The 26,304-nt window shown below is 41.8% G+C and overlaps 1 protein-coding gene and 1 non-coding gene across 8 annotated transcripts in view; one reads left to right on the forward strand and one right to left on the reverse strand.

The window, feature by feature from the left end:
* The window catches only part of MCF2 (MCF.2 cell line derived transforming sequence), a 106,054-nt gene extending 89,609 nt beyond the window's left edge, over positions 1–16,445 (reverse strand). For 3 of the 7 annotated variants that reach the window (XR_012493309.1, XM_074323606.1, XM_074323608.1), the window contains exon 1: positions 16,192–16,440. Coding sequence is in view for 5 of the 7 variants with exons in the window: in XM_074323606.1 (XP_074179707.1) it covers positions 16,192–16,276 (85 nt within the window). In the remaining 2 variants the exon portion in view is untranslated. Of the gene's footprint in view, positions 1–16,191 lie in introns of all 7 variants that reach the window. The other 4 variants (XR_012493308.1, XM_074323605.1, XM_074323604.1 and 1 more) reach the window with 3 other exon arrangements.
* A 3,161-nt stretch (positions 16,446–19,606) lies between these two features.
* Positions 19,607–19,712, forward strand: LOC141569833 (U6 spliceosomal RNA). Its single transcript, XR_012493612.1, has one exon. It is a non-coding gene; the product is annotated as a U6 spliceosomal RNA (small nuclear RNA).
* The last annotated feature ends 6,592 nt before the right edge of the window (positions 19,713–26,304 follow it).

Below are 26,304 nucleotides of genomic sequence, written 5' to 3' on the forward strand. Positions count from 1 at the left end.
AGGAAGTCAACTGGGAACAGCAGTTGCCCCCAGGGCATCTGCCAATTCCCAGGTGACTTACAACTTGGTTTTAATGGTCATGCCTTGGTGAAGGTTCAAAGCCTACAGCACTGGGAATCAGATCAGAGAAAATATAGGAGAATATCTGCAAAAACGGTGGGTGGGATAGAATTTTTGAAACAGGATACAAGGAGCACAAAGTATAAAGGAAAAGACTGATAATTTAGGCTACATTACATTTTTCTCTCATCAAAACACATAAAAAGTGAGATGAGCCACAAATTGGGTGCACATATTTGCAATACATATAAGTGACAAACAAATATTGTCAAGGATATGTAAAAGATTGTTAAGTTAATCTAAAAAAAGACAAACCAACAGATAGAAAAATGGGGGGAAAAATTACAAACAGCATTTCACAGAAGAAACAGGAATGGTCAATAAATATTTGAAGAGATCCTCCACTGCATCTGTAATGTTTGAAATGCACATTTCAAGGACAATATAATCATTTACACCCACCAGTTAAGCATCAATTTTAAAATTCGACATTAGCAAGGACTTATATGTACAACAACATCATTATAGATAGGTTTTGGTTTGGGCCTTGGCTCTTGCCACAGATTTCTTTTTTTCATAAAGTATCCATTTTGAAAGACCACCTTAAAAATTTATTTGGTGATAAAAGAAAACATATCAGGTAGAGTTTTACCCTGATAGAGCTGAAGAATAAATACAGTGACTTTACACAATCTAAAATGGAAAAAGAAAAATCAGATGTGGCAACAAAGATCACAGGAACTCTGAGGTTGTGTTAAAGACATGTATAATGGCAAATCAAGCGTTTGAAGTGTTGCCTGAGTACCCACTGTGCATTCACTCGCTTACACAGCATGTAACAATAAATAGGTTCCAACTCAGGGAAGTGCATCCATGGATCTCACTGTCCTCAGATGCTCACCCTTTAAATTGTGCTTTAAAGGAAGGAACCATGGGAGGATTTTACCCCTAGTAGTGGAAAGTGGAATTCTAGGGAAAGATTGGAAATGGAAGGAAGGAATGAGGATGGAAGGAAAGAACAGGAGTATAAAACAGGAATCTATGGTTCAACACAACTTTAAGTTTCTTTGTCATTTACCAGCCACCCTAATCATTCATGTATTTCTTCTTTCTCCAATCCTCTGTTAGACTTTCATCTTATGCCAGGCCCTGTGTGGTGCTGGGGACACTGGCCTGGATCTCATGAGGCTTTTCACTTAGGGAGGTACAGTCCAGAGGGCTAAGTGTCACAAGAGTGTTGAGCCCAGGATGTCATCATCAGCACACAGAGAAATGACATCTAGCACCGAACTGATAAAACAGTTCGATGTATTAAAAAATGAAAGGGGAAAAAAAGAACAAAACAGTTTTACAGCCTCACCTATGCTGAATACCTCCTGGGACTCATTTTCGGCATTTGAGTTCCAGGTCATGACTCAACGTTACACTAAGGTCGATTGATGGACTCTGACCTGCTTCCAAGGAGGGGAGTGATAGGGAAGCAAGCTCCCCCATCTTTTCATGGAGCAGACATATTTGTGTGGGCTGCAAAAGAAGGGGAACGATTCATTTCTGTAACTTTTGCAAACGCTGATGATTATGTTTTTATGTGCACGCATATAGTGCACAAACATGGACATATTAAGTACTGTAACTAAAATGGCTGGTTTTGAAAGTTCACTCTTCCATCTTTAAAATCACGTGCTAGTCAACATGCAATTATAAAGAAGCTTGCACTGATAGGAAAAGGTAAAAACTGCAGTGTGGAGTCTTTTCTTACTCTTCTCCAGTACTATAGCTCCTTTTTGTAACTTGAACATGTATCTTTTACAATTTCAAGTCCATAAAAATTGACAAAATTTTTGCTAAATGCCAGAACTACGGTAAATGGGCTTTTAAAGATATAGTGGCATCAGTTTCAAAACACTACATTATGTTATGAAAAGAAATGTCTTTGAGAATTAGCTTCCTTGGGTCCTTCTGAAAGCACAGTTGAAAAACAACTCGGTCAGACTGGTTGGCTCAATTGATTAAAGCGCAGTGCTCATAACACCAATGTCACCGGTTCGATTCCCACATGGGCCAGTGAGTTGCACCCTCTACAGCTAGAGTGAGAACAACAACTTGACTTGGAGCTGATGGGTCCTGGAAAAACACACTATTCCCAATTAAAAAACAACAACAACAACTCTTCATCACACAATTGCAAATGTTCCAGATTATTCCTTAACAATAGAAATTTGGGGAGGAGGCATGTAAAGCAAAGGGGCATCACTTTAATCATCCTCATTCAGTAGCCACAGGGCAAAAGAGCAGGGATATGCTTGAACATGAGCTTAAAGACAAAATGACAGTCCCTAACCACTATAGCCACGGCCACCACTAGCTAATTCTAAACGTACTACTTTAGCAACAGGCAAATATTAACATTAGCCTCTTTTTAAGTTTTTATTATAACATCAGGCCTTTCGAGAGCAGCTATTTAAAGCACAAGCTATAAAAGTAGACAAGATGACCCACTAATGTCAGAACTCACAGTATCCATGAAGACACATGACCAAATGTCAGATCTCCTATTCCATGGCTATTCATCTCTTCTCTGGTTCAGAAAACTTAATTTTGAAATTCACAGCATCTGCAAAGGTCAATCTGATTAAAATGGTTTACTTTAGTTTATAAGGCATGCAGAACTCACGTCTGTTAATGGTACTTGGAGTTTATCAACTGAGGAAGCAAAACTGACACTTTTTTGCAAACTGACAAGTGCAAAATGGCAAATAAAAATAGGGCTGCTGCTTTTTGCTCTGTGAAACATCACATGATCTGGCTTGTAAGTGTGAACTCAAAGATGTCCCTCAAATACACATATTACTTTTTTTTTTCTTTTTAAGGCGGGTGCAGCTCACAGTGGTCCATGCGGGGATGGAACCGGCAAACCTTGGTGCCACCAGCATTACGCTCTAACCAACTGAGCTAACCAGCCACCCCCTACACATATTACTTAAATGTCATCAAATAGTTGAAAAATATCTAATTGCACCATTTCAGTTTAAACAGAGGAAATAGTGAAAATAACTTCCTACAGTTTTTCTTGTCATCAGACTGTATATTAAACAGCTAATGCTTCAACTTAACTATCAGTGACACAAGAATGCCACTGAGAAGCCACAGTGTCCCTAAATGTGAAGAACGCTCCTGGCTGACAGCAATAGCTGATGCTAACCCAGCCAAAGTGTATTTGAAAGGGCAGCTCAAACACTACCAGACAATTCTAGCACAAAGTTCTCCAGAAAGTTATTCAAAATTAATATTCTAGTAGCATCTATAAGCTTTCTATTTTGCCTAGCTTTATGAAAAGTCATTAGGGACTTATTAATATATATGACATATAATATATATGAAATATGTATATAATATGTATACACACATACATACACATAGAAAGTATACATGTAACTTGATTTTAAAGCTTGATTTCCAGTGAACAAATGGTTGTTTTCATGGGACTGGTTTTTTGTTTTTTTAGTGGGGGAGAATGATAACTAGATTTTTTTTTAAAGTTCAAGCTTCCACTTCTTACTAATTAAGAGATCATATGAATAGCAATAGATTAAAGTAATAATGGTGACACTGATTTTATATTTTAAAGCCGTAGGCTCTTTACATCCATAAATACTATCAGACAAACACTGATCCATGTCTTAAATACCATATGTATTAGAATCTTCCTTTAATGTTAACTCATTTCATGAGTAGCTGGACGTGGTCTCAGTATGATACCAGACCAGTCCATATTAAGGAAATATAGAAAGGAAAGATTAAGCAAAATTTTATCTACTTATTCAGACTTAGGCAGTGTGAACAACTGCGTAAAGAATGCACCCCTCTCAAATACACCATCTTCTCCATGGGTTTATTTAAATTATACGCCCGCTTGGACAAAACTGGGCAAATACTTCCTTTGTGCCGAAAAGATGCAGTAGCCTCTTTGTGCTGTACAAAAGGAAACAAAATTTCCTCCTTTTACTTTTATTAGCATTTATTTGATGCCGAATTTACTCCCAGGCCATAAGTTTTTGTTTCTTCAGTTTCTTCTGCGATACCTTTTCTTATGTGCAACCTCCTCTCTGGTTTGGAACAATCTGCTCTTTGGCAGTAAGGATCCCTCAGTGTGGCAGGGGGAGCTCACCTATGGGTTCATTAGCCCTTGAGCTTGGTAAGCTCTTGCGCTGCATCTTGGGAGCTTTGTTCACCTGCCTGTGCTCAGTGACCAGAGAATTTACATTGAAACCCTTAAGTTCAGCATTCCTCTCTGCATTTTTAAGCATTTGCACCAAAATTCTGCACGCTTTTTGGGCCACTGACCCTGCGTCCAGCCCCACTGTTTGGCCTGGCACACCTCCCAACTCCACCACTGTACCGACGGAATGGCACACATTGCTCCTGTGACGTCCTTCAGACACGTGGTGGCTGTTCGGGTAAGCATACCCTTGATGGCCTGGGCAGTTTTGCGAGTGTTCTTAAAATGAACACAAAGATTTGAACCTCTCGATTTACATGATTTTGTGGGAATCTCTGGGTCAAGTGAATCATTTTCAGAGGTTACCTCAGGCCACTTATAGGAAGAATGAAAGGAAAATTTTGAAATCATGCAACAAAATCATTTTATAGTGTATTTTTTGTTTCCTGTACTCTTGTGTGTATCAAAAATTTCACAATGAAATAATCTGTAAATAAACACCTTCAAATGCAAGCCATAGATCAAAATATGGGATATGATCCCAGTTTGGTAAAATACCTTGGTATATGTGGATTCTTTCTCATCGTTCTCACAAGTTAGAAATAATCTCCCTGAAGGCAGGGATTTTTGTCTGTTTTACTCACTGAAATATCCCAACAGTGTCTACCATGCTTCCCCGAAAATAAGACTGGGTCTTATATTAATTTTTGCTCCAAAAGACGCATTAGGGCTTATGTTCAGGGGATGTCATCCTGAAAAATCATTCTAGGGCTTATTTTGGGGAAACACGGTAGCACACAGGAGGCAATCAATGTTCCTATGGCACAAACCCCATCTGGTAGCAGTGTTTTCCTGCGGAAAGTAGGGCTGAGCTAGGCACAGGGGTGACTCACTTATTAGTTTATGGACATGTGTGTTGTCTAGATGTTTTACAAAGTTCATATGTAAATAGTTTAACTTAAAAACATAAGAAAATGGGAAAAGATACTTCCTTACCCTAAGAAAAACAAAACAAAACACATACCCACAAAGAAAATAAACAAGTCTGTAAGGCACTAGTCAAGGAAGAAATAAAGAGCAGGAGAAACCAAGAAGGGAGAGGGCCAAAAAGTACACGAGAAAAACGAGGTACAGCAGGTGGGAAATGACAGGGAAGTGACCTCCACCCAAGAGGCTGATTTCCCAGATTGCTGGGCCTCCTTTCTTTTCTGGGAGGTGTTTAATTAAGAGTATGGCTATGGAAAGCTTTTCCTTCCTCCCTCCTTCAGATTAAAAACCAGCCCAATGGAGACAGCAGGATTTCCTTACACAGCAGTGGGAGCTGCCATTGTTTTAGGAACCTGCCTAACAATCAAAGCCTAATGAATTCATTACCCACCACGTGGAAGTAAATTTTGAGAGGGTCTGAATCATTCCATAAAGCGACCTGCAAAAGTGGTGATTTACTTTATGTAAAAATAGGGATAAGTAAATGTTTTCCCTGCTTAAAGCATCAGCATATCCACAGCAGCATTGGCCCAAGCTTATCTGTCTAGCGCTGCAATCTATGGTCTTAAAAGACATCTCGTGCCATAGGGAGGGGGATTACACACTTGATTGCCAAATGGTCTCGTTCAACCTGAAAGATCTTTGCAGATTCCTGGTCAACGTGGTATCAAAACACAGGCCTCTCATTTTCCCTGTTATCCCACCCTAGTCCCACACAGACTTGCATGACAAAAGCTGAATCACAAACACTAAGACAACTGAGATAGATAGTGATTATATTTTGTTTTTGTCTTCATTTGTCATTTGGTTTCTTTGTGAAAATGCTTGTGAATATTTACGTTTTTGCCTTTTAAGCTGTTAGAAGGGTCTCTAGAATAATTCTCATAATAGAAATGAACATATTGTAATCCTTCTAAACTCATGAAAAACTATAGATGAATAACCATCCAATATGAGCACTGATCGGTCACAATGCATTATCCCCCATGTAAATAATCCCCAAATACCTGTAATGTGAATATCCCATATATAGGGAAACCTCAGCTTGTACAACTATAAAAATGAGGTTCAGACAGTTCCTAAATTGAGCTACAGATTCAATGCAATCCCTAGCAAAATCCCAGGTAATGTTTTATGCCCCAAATGACAAGCTAATCCTAAAATTAATACGGAAATGCAAGGGTCCCAGAATAGCCAACGCAATCTTGGAAAAGAAGAACAAAGTTGTAAAATTCACACTTCCTGATCTCAAAATTTAGTACACAGCAACAGTAATCAAGAAAATGTGATATAGGTATAACAGAAGACTTATAGGTACATCAGGGGAATGGAATTGAGAGTCCAGAAATAAACCCTTACATCTCTGGTCAACTGATTTTAAACCAGGGTACCAAGATATTTCAGTGGGGAAAGAATATTATTTTCCACAAAATGGTTCTGAGAACACGTGGATATATACACACATGCAAGAAAAAGAAGATGGATCCTAACTCATATCATATACAAAAATCAGCTCAAAATGGATGAAAGACTTTAATGCAAGCGCCAAAACTATAAAACTCAGACAAAATCATAGGTTTGACTCTTTGTGACCTTGAATTAGGCAATATTTTCTTATATATAACTCCAAAAGCACAGGAGACAAGGGGAAAAAAATCGACCAATGGGTAAATGAAAAGATGCTTGACATCACTAATCATCAGAGAAATGCAAATCAAAACTACAATGAAATAGGATGGACCTAGAAAACATTACGCTAAGTAAAATAAGTCAGACTGAGAAAGACCAATACCATATGATCTCATTTATATGTGAATCTAGAGAACAGAATAAACGAACAAACAAAACAGAAACAGACTCAGAGACACAGAACAAACTGATGGTTGTCGCAAGGGAAGGGGAGTGGGGGATGGGTGAGAAAGGTGAAGGGATTAGGAAGTACAAATTGGTAGTCACAAAATAGTCATGGGGATGTGAAGTGCAGTATGGGGAATATACTGTATTTTGCCATGTATAATATGCACTCTTTTGCCCAAATTTGTAAGAGAAAAATAAGGATGCGCATTATACATGGGTAGTTCTAATTCTGTATCTATATAAATGTTTTTAATTCATTTATTTATGCTTATGAGCTAAAAGTGTAACGCTAGAGATTGATAACAATATCTGTATGCAAAAGAATACACTGGAATACGATAATCGGTTCTGTTGAACTCACAACCAACTTGCAGAGTTCTTGGCCTTCTACGATGCGTAAATATAGTAAATTTGTTACCGGTACATGAAATTTCTTGTACCTTGTATCTATTCTTGTGTTTTGTAATTATTTGTTACATAAAATTTCTTGTACCATAATGTTAAAAAATAAATGCTAAAATTCCTTTATAATACTAAAAACAAGTACCTAAATGTAAAAAAATTAAAATTTGAATTAAAAAATTAAAACGAAAGATTTTTTTCCCCCAGGAAGTTTGGGCCAAAAAATGTGGGTACGCATTATACACGGGAGCGCATTACACATGGAAAAATACGGTAGTAAAAAAATGTTGCAAAACTGGATGGTGTAGGATGGGTTCTAGACTTGATGGGGGAGAGGGATCACTTCATAACTTGTATGGATACCTGGCCACTGCACTGTACACCTGAAACTACAATAAAATAGTCTTGAACATCAACTATAATTAAAACATATACTATATATATAGTCACTGGATGTAAAGTACAGCACAGGGAATACAGTCAGTGGTATTGTAATAGGTATGTACGATATCAGAGGGGTAGTGGACTTGGAGTTATCACTTTGTAAGGGGTGTAAATGTCTAATATTTATGTTATTTTGTACACCTGAAATTAATAATTTTGAAAAACCACAATGAAATATACCTCAAAACCTGTTAGAATGGCTATTATCAAAAAGACAAGAAATAACAAGCATTGACGAGGATGTGGAGAAAAGGGAACCCTCACGAACTGTTGGTGGGACTGTAAATTGGTGCAGCCATTATGGCAAAGAGTAGTAGGTTCCTCAAAAATTTTTAAATAGAACTACTATATGATTCAGCAATTCCTTTCTGGGTATTTATCCAAAGAAAACAAAATCACTAACCGGAAAAGAGAGAGGCATGCCCATAGTCATTGGAGCATTAATTACAGTGGCCAAGATATGGAAACAACCTAAGTATGCATCAATGGATGAACGGTAAAGCAGTTGTGAGATACATATGTACACGTACACACGTACACACACACACACACACACACACACAAGATAATTATTCAGCGATAAAAAAGATTGAAATGTAGCCATTTATGACATCATGGATGGACCTTGAAGTTTTTGTGCTAAGTGAAATAAGTCCGACAGAGAAAGACCAACACCATATGATCTCACTTACATGTGGAATCTAAAGAACAGAATAAACAAAAAGCAAGTTCATAGATAAAGAGAACAAAAGAGAACAGATTATTGGTTAGAGGGAGATGTTGAGCAAAATGGGTGAAGGGGGTCAAACAGTACAAGCTCCCGGTTATAAAACAAATGTCATGGGGAGGTAACAGCATGGTCACTAGAGTTAGCAATACTGTATTGCGTATTTAAAAGTTGCCAAGAAAGTAGATTAGATCTTAAAAATTCTCATCACACACAAAAAAATTTAACTATTTATGGTGATAGATGTTAACAAGACTTATTATCATTTTGCCATATAGAAATATCAAATCATTACGCTGTACACCTGAAACTAATAATGTTGTATGTCAATTACACCTTAATTAAAAAAGGAATTGAAAACAAATGCTCAAACAAAATAAAAAGAAAAGAAATTTAAAAAAAAACAACCCACAAAATGGGAGAAAATATTTGCAAGTCAATTATCTGACAAGGATCTTGAAGCCAGACTATATAAAGAACCCTTACCATTAAACAGTAAAAAGAATTATCCTATTTAAAAATGAGTGAAGAATCTGCATAGATATTTATCAAAATGTCTACACAAAAAAAGATATACAAATAGCCAATAAGCAAATGAAAAGATGCTAGCCAGTCACCAGTCGTCTGGGCCAAGCAAATCAAAACCATAATGAGAAACCACTTCACACCCATTAGGATGGCTGGAATCAAAAAGACAGAGATTAACAAACCCTGGGAAGGCTGTGGAGAAATTGGAACCCTCATAGAAAGGTGGTGGGAATTTAAAACGTTACAGCTGCTTTGGAAAATAGTCTGGGAATTCCCCAGAAGTTTAAAGATATAGTTTCTCTATAACCTAGCACTTCCACTCCTATGTACTCAAGAGAAATGAAAACATACGTCCACACAAAAACTTGTACAAGAATGTTCCTAGCAACATTACTCATAGTAGCTAAACGGTGGCAACAACTCAAATGTCCATCAACTGAAGAATGGAGAATTAAAACATGGTCTGTGACCAAACAATGCAGTAATATTCAGCCACATCAAAGAATGAAGTTCTGACACAGGCTATAACATGGATGAAACTTGAAAACATTATGCTAAGCGAAAGAAGCCAGTCACAAGAGACCACATATTATATGATTCTATTTATCTGAAATATCCAGACTAGGCACATCTATAGAGATAGAAAGTATGTTATTGGCTGCCAGGGGCTAGTGGGAAAAGCTGCTGGGAGGAAACAGGGAGTGACAGCTAATGCGTAAGGCTAATGGGTACTGGGGATTATTTATGGGGTGAGGGGACTGTTTTAAACTGGTGGTAATGATGGCACAACTCTGTGATTATACTAAAAACCACTCAAATGTATACTTTAAACGGGTTAATTGTGTGACATGTGAATTATATTTCAATAAAGCTGTTTTAAAACAACAACAACAACCAGAATGGGATCCTGTTTCTCCCATTTGCCTTCCTGTTAATAAAACTCTTTTCTACTCCTCCTTGCTAGGAGTGGCTCTTTCCCTTTTCAGATTAATGCAAAAAAGTATCTGAAAACAGAGCAGACATAATCTCCATACATTTTCCAGAGACAGACTACACATATGTAAATTATAATTGCTGCTAAAAAGCCTGCTTTGTCCACATCTGCAGCGTTAACAGCCAACGTAATTTCTTCACGGCAGAGGTGACAATATCATTAATAAATATTTGAAAGAAAGTGAGAAGATAGTCTACCTGAGACAAAATTTCAATATATTAAATGTCACTACATTTGCTAATTCAACTATTTCATAAGCCCCAAACTGTACTGTGAGTGTAAAATGGTCCTTCTTTCCAATTTGCACTCAGCCTTTGGTTTTCCGTTTAAATATAATTTTTTTAAAAGAAAACTATACCATGTATTGAAAATGATAGGAGGTAAGTGAATAAAGGTCTTCTCAATTGGAAAGCAACAGTGGCTGCTTAGTATTTCTACCGAAGAGTAAAATGGAAAGAGATTCATCTGCGGCATGAATTTAAGCCATAAATGAGTAAACTACAGATGTCTTATACTTAACACTGAAGTTGTAGTTTCTCTCTTTGGAAAGCTTTAAACATAGACCGTTTCTTCACCCCCAGGCTTAGATTATGTTGGTTCCCGACTGTGAGTAAAGGGACATGAGTCAAAGTGACCTATGAGCAAATGTAACTGCACAGACATTTGAACAACAAATCACAGAAATGATTTTGTCTACTTTGTGCTTTTCTTTCTCCACAAACAAATGTTGCTTTGGGACAAAGTCATAGGTCTTGATGAGTCTTCATCGGTGGGACACAAACAATTTTCTCTTCTGATTGATCTCTACCTATATTCACTCATCCAGGCTTTAAATGCCACCTATAAGGCCAAGGACTCCCAAATTTATATCCGCAGCCCAGATCCCTTCCTTGAATGCCACATTCCAATGTCCAATTGCCTACGGACATCGCCACAAGGAAAGCCAATAGGCACTTTCGAGTTAACAGGTCCCACAGCAAACGTGGAATCCTCATTGAATCCGCCCCCAAACTTACTCCCCCTGCAGGCACCTCCATCTCCCTTCATGACAATTCCTGCCATCCACTTGCTCAAGTCAAGTCCTAGTCGTCCTTGGCTCCTCTCTTTCTCTCATACCACACGGCCAAAACATTAGCAAATCCTTTGGGCTCTACCTGCAAAATATATCCTGTATCTAACCGCTGCTCACCACCTCCATCATTACCTTTCAGGTTCAAGCCACCATCATTAATCCTAATGGCCTGTTAATTGTTCTCCCTGCTTCCACCTTTGTCCCACATTTAGCCTATTCTCCACAAAGCATCCAGAGAGATAAATGCAAGTCACTCTTCTCTTCAAAACCTTTCTATAGCTCCCCATCTGGCTCAGGGTAAAAGCCAAAGTCCTTACCAAGCCCTGTATGATCCAGAACCATTACCTCTCTGGCTTCATCACAGACATGCACGCATGCGTGCACACGCACTTGCACACACTTAAATGCACTCACTGCTCTGGCCACAGTGGTCCCCTTCCTGTTCCTTGAACTTGTCAGCACTCTTTCATCTCAGGGCCTTTATATCAACTGTCCCCTCTGCCTGGTACACTCTCCCCCTCTGATATCCCTAATGACTTCCTTACCTCCTTTAGGTCTTAGCTCAGTGTCACCTTCCCAGCACTGAACCTTAATAAGAAGTCAGATACTTACATCTGTCAGACACATAAATGAGGGCAGGGTTTGGGTGAAAAATACATAGGAGGACATTCTGTGGGTGACACTGGTCTCTTGCCAGGAGCCGACTGCCTCCGGAACAAGACCTTGACTGCAATAGAAAGGGATACTCACCTTGGCAGCAATCATATAAGAGGTATCTCCTCTGACGGGGCTGATATCTGCTTCTGCCCTGGGGCAGGTGAGGTGCAGGATTTTTATTGCACCTTCAGAGGGTGGAGAATATGGTGTACAGGGACATTTGCTTTCAACCCTTAGGGGTAACTTCTAAGACGGAAGTGCCTCCGAGTGCCAAGCGCTTACAGGCATGCCCGAGAAATGCAAAGAATAAAATGCATCTTGATTTTCTGATAGATTTTGAACATTTTGTTTGTTTTATAAGAAAGTAAAATATTTTAATTTCACATATTGTAATACCTCAATTTAAAAGAGAAAGCAGGTTTTACTGATAAGTTACTTAACATCAACCCTTCAGAACACCACTAAAACCTAGAAATAAAGAAAATAAAAATATTTTATGCAATTGGAATAGATGTCCGAGTCCATAGGCTAAAGTTCATATACATGAGTAGTACACTACCACAGCCCAACTCATAGTCTATTTACTCATATTTTGCAGACAATTGTAACAAGTTTGGTTGTCTCATTTCCTAGCTCATAAAAACACATCAGAAGGAGCAACGGAGGAGGGAGCATAGAGGATTAGTCAGTAACTGCTGGTTGGTAGAAACCGTTAAAATAACAGTAGCAAAAAATGACAGCTAACAGGGAGTGTAATGCAGGGAGACTCGGCTCCCGCGCCCCGCATCTCTACCAACCAATCAACCCCACTTGCTAGCTGCAATCCGCAGTCAACCAACAAACCCCTAGCGTAGCCACAGTAGTTATATTAGTGGCTAATGGCTAACCGGTTACAGCCGATGGCCAACTAGTCACAGCTGATGGCCATCTACTACCCAAGCCAGCACCTTTCCACATGAGGTCCAGAACCTGGAAACTGCTCTGTGGGACTCTGTCCCCACAGGGGGAATATATGGAAAAATTAGGAAAAAAACAGGTATTACAAATTAAGAGGCAGAACGGTCTGTGTTCAATACAGTGTAGGGACAAACAGCCCCCCACCGTTTAGGAGCCCTTGAGGCAACACTATATACAGCATATTAAAATAACTAATGCTCAAGATTATAAGGATAATCTTGAGTCATTATGAAAGGACGCAATTATTTCCAGGTTCAGGAGTCAGGAAGGCAAATAATCTTTTTGAAAAGCTTTAGAGCCAAAATGGCTAGAGAATTGGGGGGGGGGGGGGGAATCAAGCACTAAAAGTGCTGAACTTCAGTTACCAATAAAATCAGTTATGTGGAACAACTCCGAGTATAGTGTTACCCGATAAATGACCCATCATAATTGGAATAAATTTTATACCATACTACAATGTATATTAAAGAATTAACGTTTCCCAAGATTTACGCATCTTGAGCTAAACTCTGACAAAATAAAATTTGCAGTGAATAGGTTTTCACAACTACTTATCTGAGTTATCTGAGGTTACCTTAGATCAGTATAGATTGCATTCTTTTGTCGTGCAAGGAATGCAAAACATTTCTTTCTTTTTTCCTTTTCCCCCCATCATCAGGTAAGGAGAGTGTGTGTGTGTGTGTGTGGGGGGGGGAACCCATTATTTAAGGGCAAGTTCAAAAAGTAATTTTATAATAAATGTGGGCTACTTCTATGCTAGACTTTCTGAGTTATCAAGATAATCCATGTAAGTAGATTTAAGGAAAGAACTTCGGTGCCAGGAGTTGTTTTAATGGATGTCACAGGTGAGAGTATTAGTCCGCTCTCTCTGAATGTTCCACAAAAAGCATGTACCCAAAATCGAACTCCAAATTTGCTCTTCCTCTTCGATTTCCTGCCTTAATGATATCTCTCCCCCGTCGCCCTAATCAGAAACCTGGAATTAACCTAGTCTCCTTCCCTGTCCTTCAAAACCTCACACCTAGTCACCAAGTCAAATCAATTGTACCCCCTCAATTCAAGCTTCTCCCCCTCACCCCATTCCCAGACTGACTTAGCCCATGCCTTCATCCACTCTTGCCCTGCTTTCTACAACTGCTTTCTCACTGGCCACTCTACTTCGGGTCCTATTCCTTTCTCTGCTGCATGCTCCACACAGTGTCCTCCCCACAACCACCAGAGTGGTAGTTATAAAAGCAAGAAGCCCCACCATGCATCGCCACTGTTGACCACCATGCACACTGTGCACTGTACAATCCTAGCAAGGGCATCATCATTCACAGGGCCAGTCTGTGTGAATGTAGCCCTAAGGGTTTTGCAGTGTACAACCTGTACAACCATGCAGCAGCCTTGCGCTATTCCCCCACTTACAACACTCCAATGGCTCCCCAGTGCCCAATAAATAAAGTAAAGCCCTTTAATATGCCTTACAAGGCTCTCCACATCCAGCTCCTGCCTATTTCTCCAAATTTATCGCTCTCTTGTACTTGCCATAATTTCCACTTCGATCATTAAAAAGAAAACAATTCCCCAAATGTACTACGCTGTGGCCTTTCTGCTTGTTTTGACGCATCTTATTTCCTTTGCATAGAATACCCGTCTCCATAACGATCCCCACCACACTCCATCCCCATCCCTGGTCCACCTGGAAACTTGTATGCCTCCCTAAAGATTCAATTCATGCTGCACCCTTTCCCTGAAGTCTCCCCTTAACTCCCTAAGTAGAGTGAATCGTTCCCTCTTCTGAGCATGTATAATTCGCTTATCACACTGTAGCGTGTTTCTGACAGTGAGCAGTCTACACATGGTCATTCTTGAAATGATCTTTCAGAAAGTTCTGTACCACATTGAAAAGCTTTGTAAACCTATTTTTAAATATACGAATATTTAAAAAATACTGGAAATCCTTTTCACCAGTAAAATTATTGTGCTATGGGGCATGTTCTAACAGTATAGGTACAAACCACTTCCTGGACGCTCTGTTGGTCCTCACGGAGGTAGAAGGCACTGCTTAAAATGCTGAAAGGCAGAAGCATACTGCAAGCCTGTGTAAAAACACAGTACAGCAACCGGTAGTCATTTAGGTGCTGTGATGGGTCATAATGCCCAGGAACCGAGAGTCTGCCAATCCTTTGGACTGATGGACGGTCCTGAATAAGGAGGGATATCTGGAACTTGACTTGTGGCTACCTCATTCGCGGGGAAAATGCCACCAAGTCTATTTTTTGGATGCCAAAACTCTCACTGCAAGGCTTAGCACCTGCTAAACCAAAAGGACAATGGGAGCAGAGGAAGACATGTCCATCAACTGCAATACCTCTCAGACTTGTCTGAAAAGCCCTGGCTAAACGTAAGGTCCCCGAGTTGCACCGTGTTCTCGGGTTGCTCCCGCATCTGAGTCTGCAGGGTCCCAAAGGAACTGATGCCTCGGTGCCGCAAAGCCTGGAACATCAACCCCAAAGCTCGGCACCTCCGGCTGGGGAAACGTGTGTGCATGCCGGCGGGCAAGCGACCAAGCCCACGTTATACCACGCACACTCCTAACCCAAAGCGACAGCGGCAGTAAAGGTTTTGTGACTTTTTGGCGTTTTTTGCTTGTCTGTCCTCTCGGACAAACAAAAACATCTGCCTTTGTAGTGAGGGCCCCACGAGGCAGGAACCTCATGGACCAAGCTGGAAAGCCCGAGTCAGCGGCGGTACAGCTTCTCTACAACTCCTCCAACTGCGGTGCCGCCCGTCTCCGAATCCCAGTGCCTTTTTGGACTAGGTTCCGCCGCACGTAGGTTTCAACCCCCGGCCCTCGCTTTTCCAGCATCTGGGGAATATTACAAGGGAAGTGCACCCTCGGGAGGCTGGCTTCTGGTCTGCGGGAGGCAAAGCTGGAAGATACCGTCTATGCCCACCTCTCCGGTAACACACAGAAGCGGGTGAGGAGAGAAGAGACCTGAACCAGCCACGGCGGAGACATCCTCACCCCATCGCCCGCACTTTCTCACGGTGCGCCCGCCAGCCCGAGCGGAGAGACGCGCACCCTGTAGTGCGGCGGCGGCAGGCGGCCGAACAACAGGAGCTGGGAGCGCCACCGCAGCGGGGTCGCGTGTGCGTGCGCGGGGGGTGAGGGAACACAAAGTGTGCACGCCGGCCGGCCGGCCGGGCGGGCGGGCTGGGGAGGGAGAGGGTGAGAGGAGCGCGTGAGCCAGCTAGGCAAAAGCCGGGGCCGCGGGTGGCGCGCGCAGGAGGGCACCTACCTGCGACGAAGACCGCTTGCAGGAGGCAGACGTAGCTCTTGCCGTACTTCTCCGCAACCCTCAGGCGCTGCAGGGCCACGGCCATGTCCACCTGCAGAGGGATCTCCTGGGCGGTCTGCACGAACGCGCAGCCGTCCTGCTTCAGGGGCAGGCCCGGGGTCCCGCCGCCCAGAGCGGGGATCAGTGGCGCGGAGGCCGGAAGCACGTGCCGCGTCGCCGGCGTGGGCGAGCCCAGGTAGGGCCCGGAGCCGTCCGCCGCCATCCCCACGCGGGATTCCGGCCCCGGACCGCCACCCCGGCCGCCGGCCCCCGAACTCCGCCCCGCGTCCGCCCCTGCGCGTCCACGCACCACCGGAGAGGTCCTGCCGCCGGCCAGGCACGGCACCGCCGCGGCCAGCCTGCCGGTCCGCTGAAGCCCACTAGTGGGGCCAGGGGCGCCGCAGGCCGGAGAGCGCGGCGCGCGCGGAGCCCTGGAACTTGCTCGGAGTTTGGGGCCTCGGTGGAGTGCCTCTGGCCGCCGCCACCGCGAAGGCAACTCCTCCAGGGTGCGCATACACGCCCCCGTTTAGCTTCTAGGAGGATGGGAGGAGGCGGGGGATGTGGAGGAGGGGCTCAAGTAGCCAAAAGGGAGAACCCCTGTGGCGTCGCCCATTGTCAGGGAGGGAAGGCCGGGCTAGGCGAGCACACGTGGTGGGAGGAGCCGGCCCGGCCTCGCACTCCCATGGCAACTCTTGCAAATCTTGGCAGTTCCTTAGCATCCCGGCCCGCACTCGCCAAGGCAAAGATTTGCCGCGCAGGGGAATGGCTCAGTGTGGCACAGGCAGGTGGCCCTGCCAGCACTGCTGTCCCTACCGGCGCCAAGAGGAGACTAGCCCTGCATAGTCTGAAAGGGTCTGTGCTGAAGCTGGAATATACCCTCTGCACCCCAACTCAAACACACACACACACACACACACACACACACACACACACACACACACTTATTCCCATCGATCTCGTGGGGATGCTAAGTCCCATGCCCTCCAGATCCCTGATTCTCAAACTCTGGAGTCCTAGGGAGGCCCCTGTATAGACATTTGGGCTGCCATCCTTCAGGGCTTGGGAATCTTAACACGTCTTAGAGAGGGCACAAGAAAACTGGAAGGCAAGGGGAAGCCACTCCTTAAAGAAGCCAAGGGGGAAACTAAAGGAGGGATGAGGCAGAAAAAAGATGGGGCTCCCCAGGCCTGGAAGGAAAGGAGTGAGTAGGGCCTGTGGAGCTGCAGCGGCTGAAAAGTGGCCAGGGAGTGTCAACATGAAAACTGTGCAACTCTAGAACTGAGTCAGTGCCACAGGGATTCACCTGGTTTTGCTCCAATGCTAGAAGTCTTTATTTTTTTATTTTTCCCCCTTCTTCTGCCTCCTCCTCAACACTCCCTGTTCAAGCCATTGTTTCTCAGTCTAGTTGTGTAGGACACAGCTCCCTGGCCCATGCTGGTATTATGAGCCTTGCGCTTCCCCTGCTGAGGCAGTCAGTAGCCAGGCCCCTCACAGCGGCTCACGGCAGCTCACGGCAGCTCTCGCTGGCCGCCAGACACTCACTGGATGCCGGCCACTCATGCTGGCAGCACACGCCAACCTCTGGCTGCTCATAGCAGCCCAGCTCCAGGGAGAGCCATTGTTCACAATCTTAGCTGTAGAGGGCACAGCTCACTGGCCCAGGTGGGAATCAAACCGGCAACCTCGGCGTTAGGAGCACTGCACTCCTACCACCTTAGCCACTGGGCTGGCCCCGGAAGTCTTTATGGGAATTGCAAGTGCCACTTCATTCTTTAATCCTATCTTTTTCAGAATGGTCTGTCAGGAGAGTGGTCTGATGTTATATAAGCCAGTCATTTCAAGTGAATCTTTTAAACACTCTATGGGGAATTACTGATTTATACCTGAGGAGAATGGGTCTGTACAAAAGGCAAGAATAGGGGAGGAACACACACACACACGTCTTCCTCTAGCCAATTTAAGCTCTGTCTGAATATGTCAAGTCAACAGGCAAAATGTTTGCCAGCCCCTCGCTTGACTATGTGAGAGGGGAGAGGAACAACCACTTAGTAAGTGTCCGTCAGCTCTGTTGTGGACAAGATGACATTAAGAATTCCACCAATGCTGCAGTCATTGTTCTTGTACAACAATTTAAGTTCAAAATAAGAATACCAGTCTATAAAAGTACTAGATGACACTATAGGAGGATATTTTTATAATCATGGGGTGGAGAAGTCTTTACTTAGCATAATAAAAAAAGTATGCGATTAAGCCACATGTGGAAAGATGCCCTGCTATAATGTCAAGTGAAAAAAGTAAGATGAAAAACAATTATTTATAGTTTGATCCCACTTCTTACATCCTATACATATGTATACACATATAAAATGGTTAGGAAGGATACAAAACACTAACAGTGGTGGTATCTGGAGGGTGAAACTGGCACTTAAAATATTCAATGGAGAAAGAATATTCTTTTCAACAAATGGTGCCGGGACAACTGGACATCTATATGCAAAACAATGAAGTTAGACCTCTACCTTACATCATATACAAAAATTATTCAAAGTAGATCAATGACTTAAGTGTAAGAGTCAAAATTACAAATCTATTAGAAGAAAACAAAGGCATAAATCTTCATGACCTTAAATTGGGCAACGGCTTCTTAGCTATCACACCAAAAGCACAAGTAACAAAAGAAAAGCTAGATAAACTAGATTTCATTTAAAAAAATGTTTTTAATGTGCGTCAAAAAACACTATCGGGGGGCTGGCCCGGTGGCTCAGGCGGTTGGAGCTCCATGCTCCTAACTCCGAAGGCTGCTGGTTCGATTCCCACATGGGCCAGTGGGCTCTCAACCACAAGGTTGCCAGTTCGATTCCTCGACTCCCGCAAGGGACGGTGGGCTCCACCCCCCTGCAACTAAGATTGAACACGGCACCTTGAGCTGAGCTGCCACTTGAGCTCCTGGATGGCTCAGTTGGTTGGAGTGCATCCTCTCAACCACAAGGTTGCCAGTTCGACTTCTGCAAGGGATGATGGGCTGCACCCCCTGCAACTAGCAATGGCAACTGGACCTGGAGCTGAGCTGCACCCCCAACAACTAAGACTGAAAGGACAACAACTTGAAGCTGAACAGCACCCTCCACAACTAAGATTGAAAGGACAACAACTTGACTTGGAAAAAAAGTCCTGGAAGTACACACTGTTCCCCAATAAAGTCCTGTTCCCCTTCCCCAATAAAATCTTTAAGGAAAATGAAAAGACAACTCACAGAATGGGAGAAAATGTTTGCAAATTATATATCTGACAAGAGACTAGTGCCCGGAATATATAAAGAAGTCTTACAACGCTAAGATAAAAGACAAATAGAGTAACTTTAAAAACGGGAAAAGGAGTGCTCGCTTTGGCAGCACATATACTAAAATTGGAACGATACAGAGATGATTAGCGTGGCCCTGTGCAAGGATGACACGCAAATTTGTGAAGTGTTCCATATTTTTTAGATGCCTGACCACTGCGCTGTACACCTGAAGCTGATGTAAAATAATATTGAATGTGAACTAAAATATATATATATATATATATATATACATATGTATGTATACATATGTATATATATATATATATATATAGTACATATATATGTATATATATATTTTATACATAGTCACAGGATGTAAAGTACAGCATAGGGAATATAGTCAATGGAATAGTAACAACTATACACAATGTCAGAAGGGTAGTAGACTTAGGGGGGGTTATCACTTTGTGAGGGGTGTAAATGTCTAATCATGTTGTTTTGTACACCTGAATCTAATATAAAAAATTTTAATTTAATTTAAAAAATGGGAAAAGGATTTGAATAGACATGTCTCCAAGGAAAATGTACAAATGGTCAAGAAATACATGGAAAAATGTCCAACATCATTAGCCATCAGATAAATGCCAGTCAAAACCACAATGCAACACCACTTCACACCCACTAGAATGGTTATAATAAAAAAACAGACAATAACAAGTGTTGGCAAGAATGTAAAGAAAATGGAACCCTCATTCATTGTTGATGGGAGTGTAAAATATTGCAGTCAATGTGGAAAACAGTCTGGCAGCTCCTCAAAAAATTAAATATAGAGTTACCACATAACCCCAGCAATTCCACCCCCAGGTATCCACCCCAGAGGAATAAAATGTGTCTACACAGAGACTTGTACATAAATGTTCATAGAAGCATTATATGTAATAGCCAAAATGTTAAAACAAATGTCCACCAACAGATGAATGGCTAAACAAAATGTGTTATAGCCATACAATGGAATATTATTTGGCTTTAAAAAGGAATGAAATTCTGATACATGCTACAGCATGGATGAAACTTGAAAACAATATACTAAAGGGAAAGGTGTCAGTCACAAAAAATCATACATTGTATGATCTCATTTATATGAAATGTCCAAAATAGGCAATACCGAGATAGAAAGTAGAATAGTGGGAATGGGGAGGGTGGAGGGATTGGGGGTAACACCTAAGTGGATTACAGCCTTTTTTCAAGGTAATGAAATGTTCTAAAATTGATTATGCTGATGGATGCTGAACTCTGTGAATATCTTAAAAGCTACTGAATTGTACAGTTTAAATGGTAAAATGCATGGTGTTTTCATGTGATCTCAATTAAGCTGTTAAAAATATCCTTAGCATGTAAAGAGTATTTATAAACTAAGAAGAAAATGCAATGAAAATGGTGAAAAGATAGGAACAGATACTCTCAGGAGAAAAACATTTTTTAATCTAATATATACATATGCATATATATTTATATGAGTATATAAATGCTTACCTTCAATAATTATAAAAATAAACCAGCCAGAGGGTAAGGGGGGTGGGGGGTGGGGGATGGGAGATGAGGGTAAGGGGGATCGAATATATGGTGATAGAAGAACTGACTCTGGGTGATGAACACACAACGGGATTTATAGATGATGTAATACAGAAATGTACACCTGAAATCTATGTAATTTTACTAACGATTGTCACCCCAATAAATTTAATAAATAAAATTTAAATAAATAAATAAATAAATAAATAAATAAACCAAAGAATCCCAGGATATAATTTTTTACTCATTAAATTTTTTTTTTAAAAGATTTTATTGGGGAAGGGGAACAGGACTTTATTGGGGAACAGTGTGTACCTCCAGGACTTTTTTCCAAGTCAAGTTGTTGTCCTTTCAGTCTTAGTTGTGGAGGGCGCAGCTCAGCTCCAGGTCCAGTTGCCGTTGCTAGTTGCAGGGGGCACAGCCCACCACCCTTGTGGGAGTCGAACTGGCAACCTTGTGGTTGAGAGGATGCACTCCAACCAGCTGAGCCATTCGGGAGGCAGCTCAGCTCAAGGTGCCGTGTTCAATCTTAGTTGCAGGGGGCGCTGCCCACCATCCCTTGCGGGACTCGAGGAGTTGAACTAGCAACCTTGTGGTTGAGAGCCCACTGGCCCATGTGGGAATCTAACCGGCAGTCTTTGGTGTTAGGAGCATGGAGCTCTAACCGTCTCAGCCACAGGGCTGGCCCGCAAAGAAGTTTTAAATACTCAACATTGGTTCATGCGGTGAGCGAAGCATATTTACGTATTGCAGGAATGTAAGATGGTGAAAACTTTCTCGAAAGCAATTTCGCAATCAGTATTGAGAACCTTAAAATGTACATATCCTTTGACTCAGCACAACTCCTTCAAGAAACTTCCCCTACAGAAATAATCACAGATTTTGGCAAAGATTTATACACAAGGATGTTCTCTAGAGCATTATTTATTATAGCTCCAAATAGGAATTCACCTGAATGTCAAACAACAGTAGGATTAATAAATCATGATACAGTACAACCATAAAATGGATTATTAAGCAGTTATTAAAACTGATACTCCCTTGTGGTGATGGAACTGTCCTGTATCTTGATTATATCAGTGTCAATATAATGGTTGTGATATTGTACTATGGTTTTGCAAGACGTTGCCATTGGGGGAAACTGGGTAAAAAGTATATGAGATCTCTGTGTTATTTCTTACAACTGCTTATAATTCTACAATTATCTTAAAATAAAAGTCTAATTTTTAAAAATATATATATTCTTTTTATTTTTATTTTTTTATTTTTTTTATTGCGGAATATTGGGAAACACTCTGTTTCCCAGGACCCATCAGCTCCAAGTCAAGTCGTTGTCTTCAATCTAGTTGTGGAGGGCGTAGCTCACTGGCCCATGTGGGGATCGAACCGGTGACCTTGGTGTTATGAGCACTGCGCTCTAACCAATTGAGCCAACCGCCGCCCTAAAAATCATAGTCTTGAATGAGAAAGCATTCGTGGTCTTTCATTGATTGGATTATCTGTAGGCATGATGAATATGCAGTATAATCTCAACTACATGCATTCTATAAGCATTGAAAAAAATGTTGAAAAAAACAGAGTGGATAGATAGATAGATAGATAGATAGATAGATAGATAGATAGATAGATAGACAGATAATAGACAGACAGACAAACTGATAAGACAGACTGGGCTTACCTGAGCCGCTTCCGTGTCATCCATCGGATGGCTAATTAAGCCGTCATTAAAAATGATTACCTCTTCTGTGAAGTTTTGCCACATTCCAAGCCAGAAACCTTCTCTTGTGTCCCTTTGTCTTATCTCCTTCATACTGATTCTCATCATGTGTTGTAATTGCTTGAAAGATGATGATTTACATAGGTTCTGAGGTCCTTGAGGATAGGAGAAATGTCTTATCAAAGCACTGTCTTCCAGGGTGGCCGGTTAGCTCAGTTGGTTAGAGCGTGGTGCTGATAACACGAAGGTTGCCGGTTCTATCCCTGCATGGGTCACTGTGAGCTGCGTTCTCCTTAAAATAAACAAACAAACAAAAAAGCACTATCTTCCAGGACTTGGCATAGCATAGACACTGGAGATGTGAGTTCATCAAATGGATGAATAAAGTGATAATAGATGAACAAGAGTCTTTTAATTTTACTGTGGATGCTTATTTGAAAGAAAACTAAGTGAAATCCAGATTTCTCAGGGCTGAAGAAAATGCATAGCTATGATTCAGTCTCCCCCAATTTGCACAGCACATTCAGATTCGTTTACACCGAGTCGCTCTTAGTGCAGTCTTTAGGGTCCTTGGCACAGGCCTTACAGTGTAAATTAACATCTTTGGAAATAAGGTCCTTTGTGATTTCATTCATGTCCTTGAATGAAGTCTAAGGATGAAATAATCTTACAACAAATTCCTCTCTCTAGTAACAGTGATATGATAAGGTTTCATCCCATTTGCCTGAATCCATAAATATCTCTCCTAGGTAGAACAGAGGGAATTTGAGTAACAGGGAATATTGTTTTATTGTAGTAAATTAGGTATAGGTTTTGAGAAACCACAATCTCTGAAATGCTGAAAGTGGAAGGTGACAATAAAATTAAAGGTATCCTTAGTTGCTCCTACTTACCTTTGTTTTTGAGAGGTTCTGCAGAATTCAGGAAGTCTATTAGCATGTGAGAGGATTATCAAATGAAAACTCATTTGTAGAATAGGAATAATAGCAACCTCACAATTTATATACATTAAATGTGATTATATTATAGAAAGGGCTGTGTCAGTTTCACACTGCGCTGGCTTCTTTGCCATGTATGTAGGGAGTATCTGTCATTTTTGCCTGCCCAGCACCTATGTACTTCAATATTCCCATGGAGAATCTTCCCTACCCCACTCTAAATCCAAGTGGTGCAGACAAGATTGCCAGTAACCCACCCCTAAACCGGCTCTAGGTGGGAAGATGACCCAGGTCTAGCAAAACAGTGTATTCTGTCCCCTTGGCCACTGTGAGAAGTTTAAACCAGTGAGACACCACCCCAGGGCTTTCTGGAACCAGTGAAAGGGAAAACAACTCTTCACTAGGATTGTTAGTTACAAGGGTGAGGTAAACCTGGGGCTGCAGATAGAGCCCACCAGAGATATATATATATCTCCCACTGGATATATATATATATATATATCCAGAAAAGCATGTTAAATACTGGGAAGCCTCTTTGACACCTTGGGCTAAGTAAGATCAAAGAGGTTAATGAACTAATTAATGTGACCCCAGACATTGACTTCAAGTTTACCCCTTCTGAGGAAATTCCATAGAAATCTCATTTCATTTGTTACCATTTTTAAAATTTTCCATTTGTTGCCATGTTCACAGCCAAAACTTTGCTTTCCAAAGAAAACATTATTTCAGAGGCAAATATTTTAATTTTTGTTGTTTGTTAAAGGAAGTGACAGCTTCAAATTTGTTCTGAAAGCCAAATGTTTTTCTTTTTTCTTTTTCAGCTTTCAGATAAAATTGACAAATAAACCAATTGCTTGCTTATTTATTTATTTATTATTGGGAAATATTGGGGAACAGTGTGTTTCTCCAGGGCTCATCAGCTCCAAGTCGTAGTCCTTCAATCTGGTTGTGGAGGGCACAGCTCAGCTCCAAGTCCAGTCGCCGTTTTCAATCTTAGTTGCAGGGGGCTCAGCCCACCACCCCATGTGGGAATTGAACCGGTAACCTTACTGAGAGTTCGTGCTCTATCCAACTGAGCCATCCGGCTGCCCCTCCAGAGGCTCAGCGGCAGCTCGTTGTTTTCAATCTAGTTGTGGAGGGCGCAGCTCACTGGCCCATGTGGGAATCGAACCAGCAACCCTGTTGTTCAAAGCTTGCTCCCTAACCAATTGAGCCATTCAGCCTCCCCAAAATCCTTTTTTAAATGCTTAAAGAATATTATACAGGGCTGGCCCACTGGCTCAGGAAGTTGGAGCTCCGTGCTCCTAATGCTGAAGGCTGCTGATTCGATTCCCACATGGGCCAGTGCCAGATGGCTCAATTGGTTGGAGCACAGGCTCTCAACCATGAGGTTGTCGGTTGGACTCCTGGACTCCTGCAAGGGATGGTGGGCAGCGCTCCCTGCAACTAAAATTGAACACGGCATCTTGAGCTGAGCTGCCGCTGAGCTCCTGGATGGCTCGGTTGGTTGGAGCGCATCCTCTCAACCACAAGGTTGCAGGTTCATCTCCCACAAGGGATGGTGGGCTGCGCCCCCTGCAACTAGCAACGGCGACTGGACCTGGAGCTGAGCTGCGCCCCCCACAAGTAAGAGTGAAAGGACAACAACTTGACTTGGGAAAAGTCCTGGAAGCACACACCGTTCCCCAATAAAGTCCCGTTCCCCTTCCCCAATAAAATCTTTAAAAATATATATTATACAGTAGTACCTTGGTTTTTGAAGGTCTCCATTGACAAACATTTCAGTTTACGAACGCTGTAAACCCAGAAGTAAATGCTTCGTTTTTCCGAACACGTCTCGGACGTCGAACGTGTCACGCGGCTTCCACTGAGTGCAAGATCCTGAGGCCTAGTTGTTGGCTGTTTTCGAACGTTTCAGAGCTCGAACAGTCTTCCAGAACAGATTACGTTCGAAAACCGAGGTACCACTGTGGAGCAAACAACTGCTTCAGTAAATATTGGCAGTCCTTTTATGAAATGCTTTGGGTTCTTTGTCAGACTATGAGAATATATTGGAAAATTAGATGTTAACTAGGGACAAAATTTGAGTCGGAAGTAGAAATTTAGAATCACTGCTTCCCAACTCTTTAATTTTTGACTAGGACTGCCTCTTTCCACATTAGTCATGACGAGTTTAGGCCTAAACAATGCAATGGAAATAGATCGTGTACTGCTGAATTTCTACACTACCCAATCCAATATTTATTTAGGTGAATTGGAACTCAAGACTGGCATCTGAAAAGATGATCAAGTTAAACAGCTTGATTTAAGAAAAATACTTTCACCAGAATGGTTATATAGGTTACATGAGGATAAAAGAAGTGCGGGTAACAGACCCAAGCTGAGGCCTATACTTACACATGCTACCTGGTTATTTCTCAAAAATATATATTCTTTGATAACAGTGACCAATGAAAAATATAAGATGTGCTATTTACTTCATATAAGGCCAAAATTAAAAATCCAAGCCTTTATAAGATTAGCAGGTCACCATCTTATTTTGATATAAGCAAGAGTTGCTGCTA

This window comes from Rhinolophus sinicus, chromosome X (assembly GCF_036562045.2).
Source record: "Rhinolophus sinicus isolate RSC01 chromosome X, ASM3656204v1, whole genome shotgun sequence".
NCBI classification, from domain to species: Eukaryota; Metazoa; Chordata; class Mammalia; order Chiroptera; family Rhinolophidae; genus Rhinolophus; species Rhinolophus sinicus.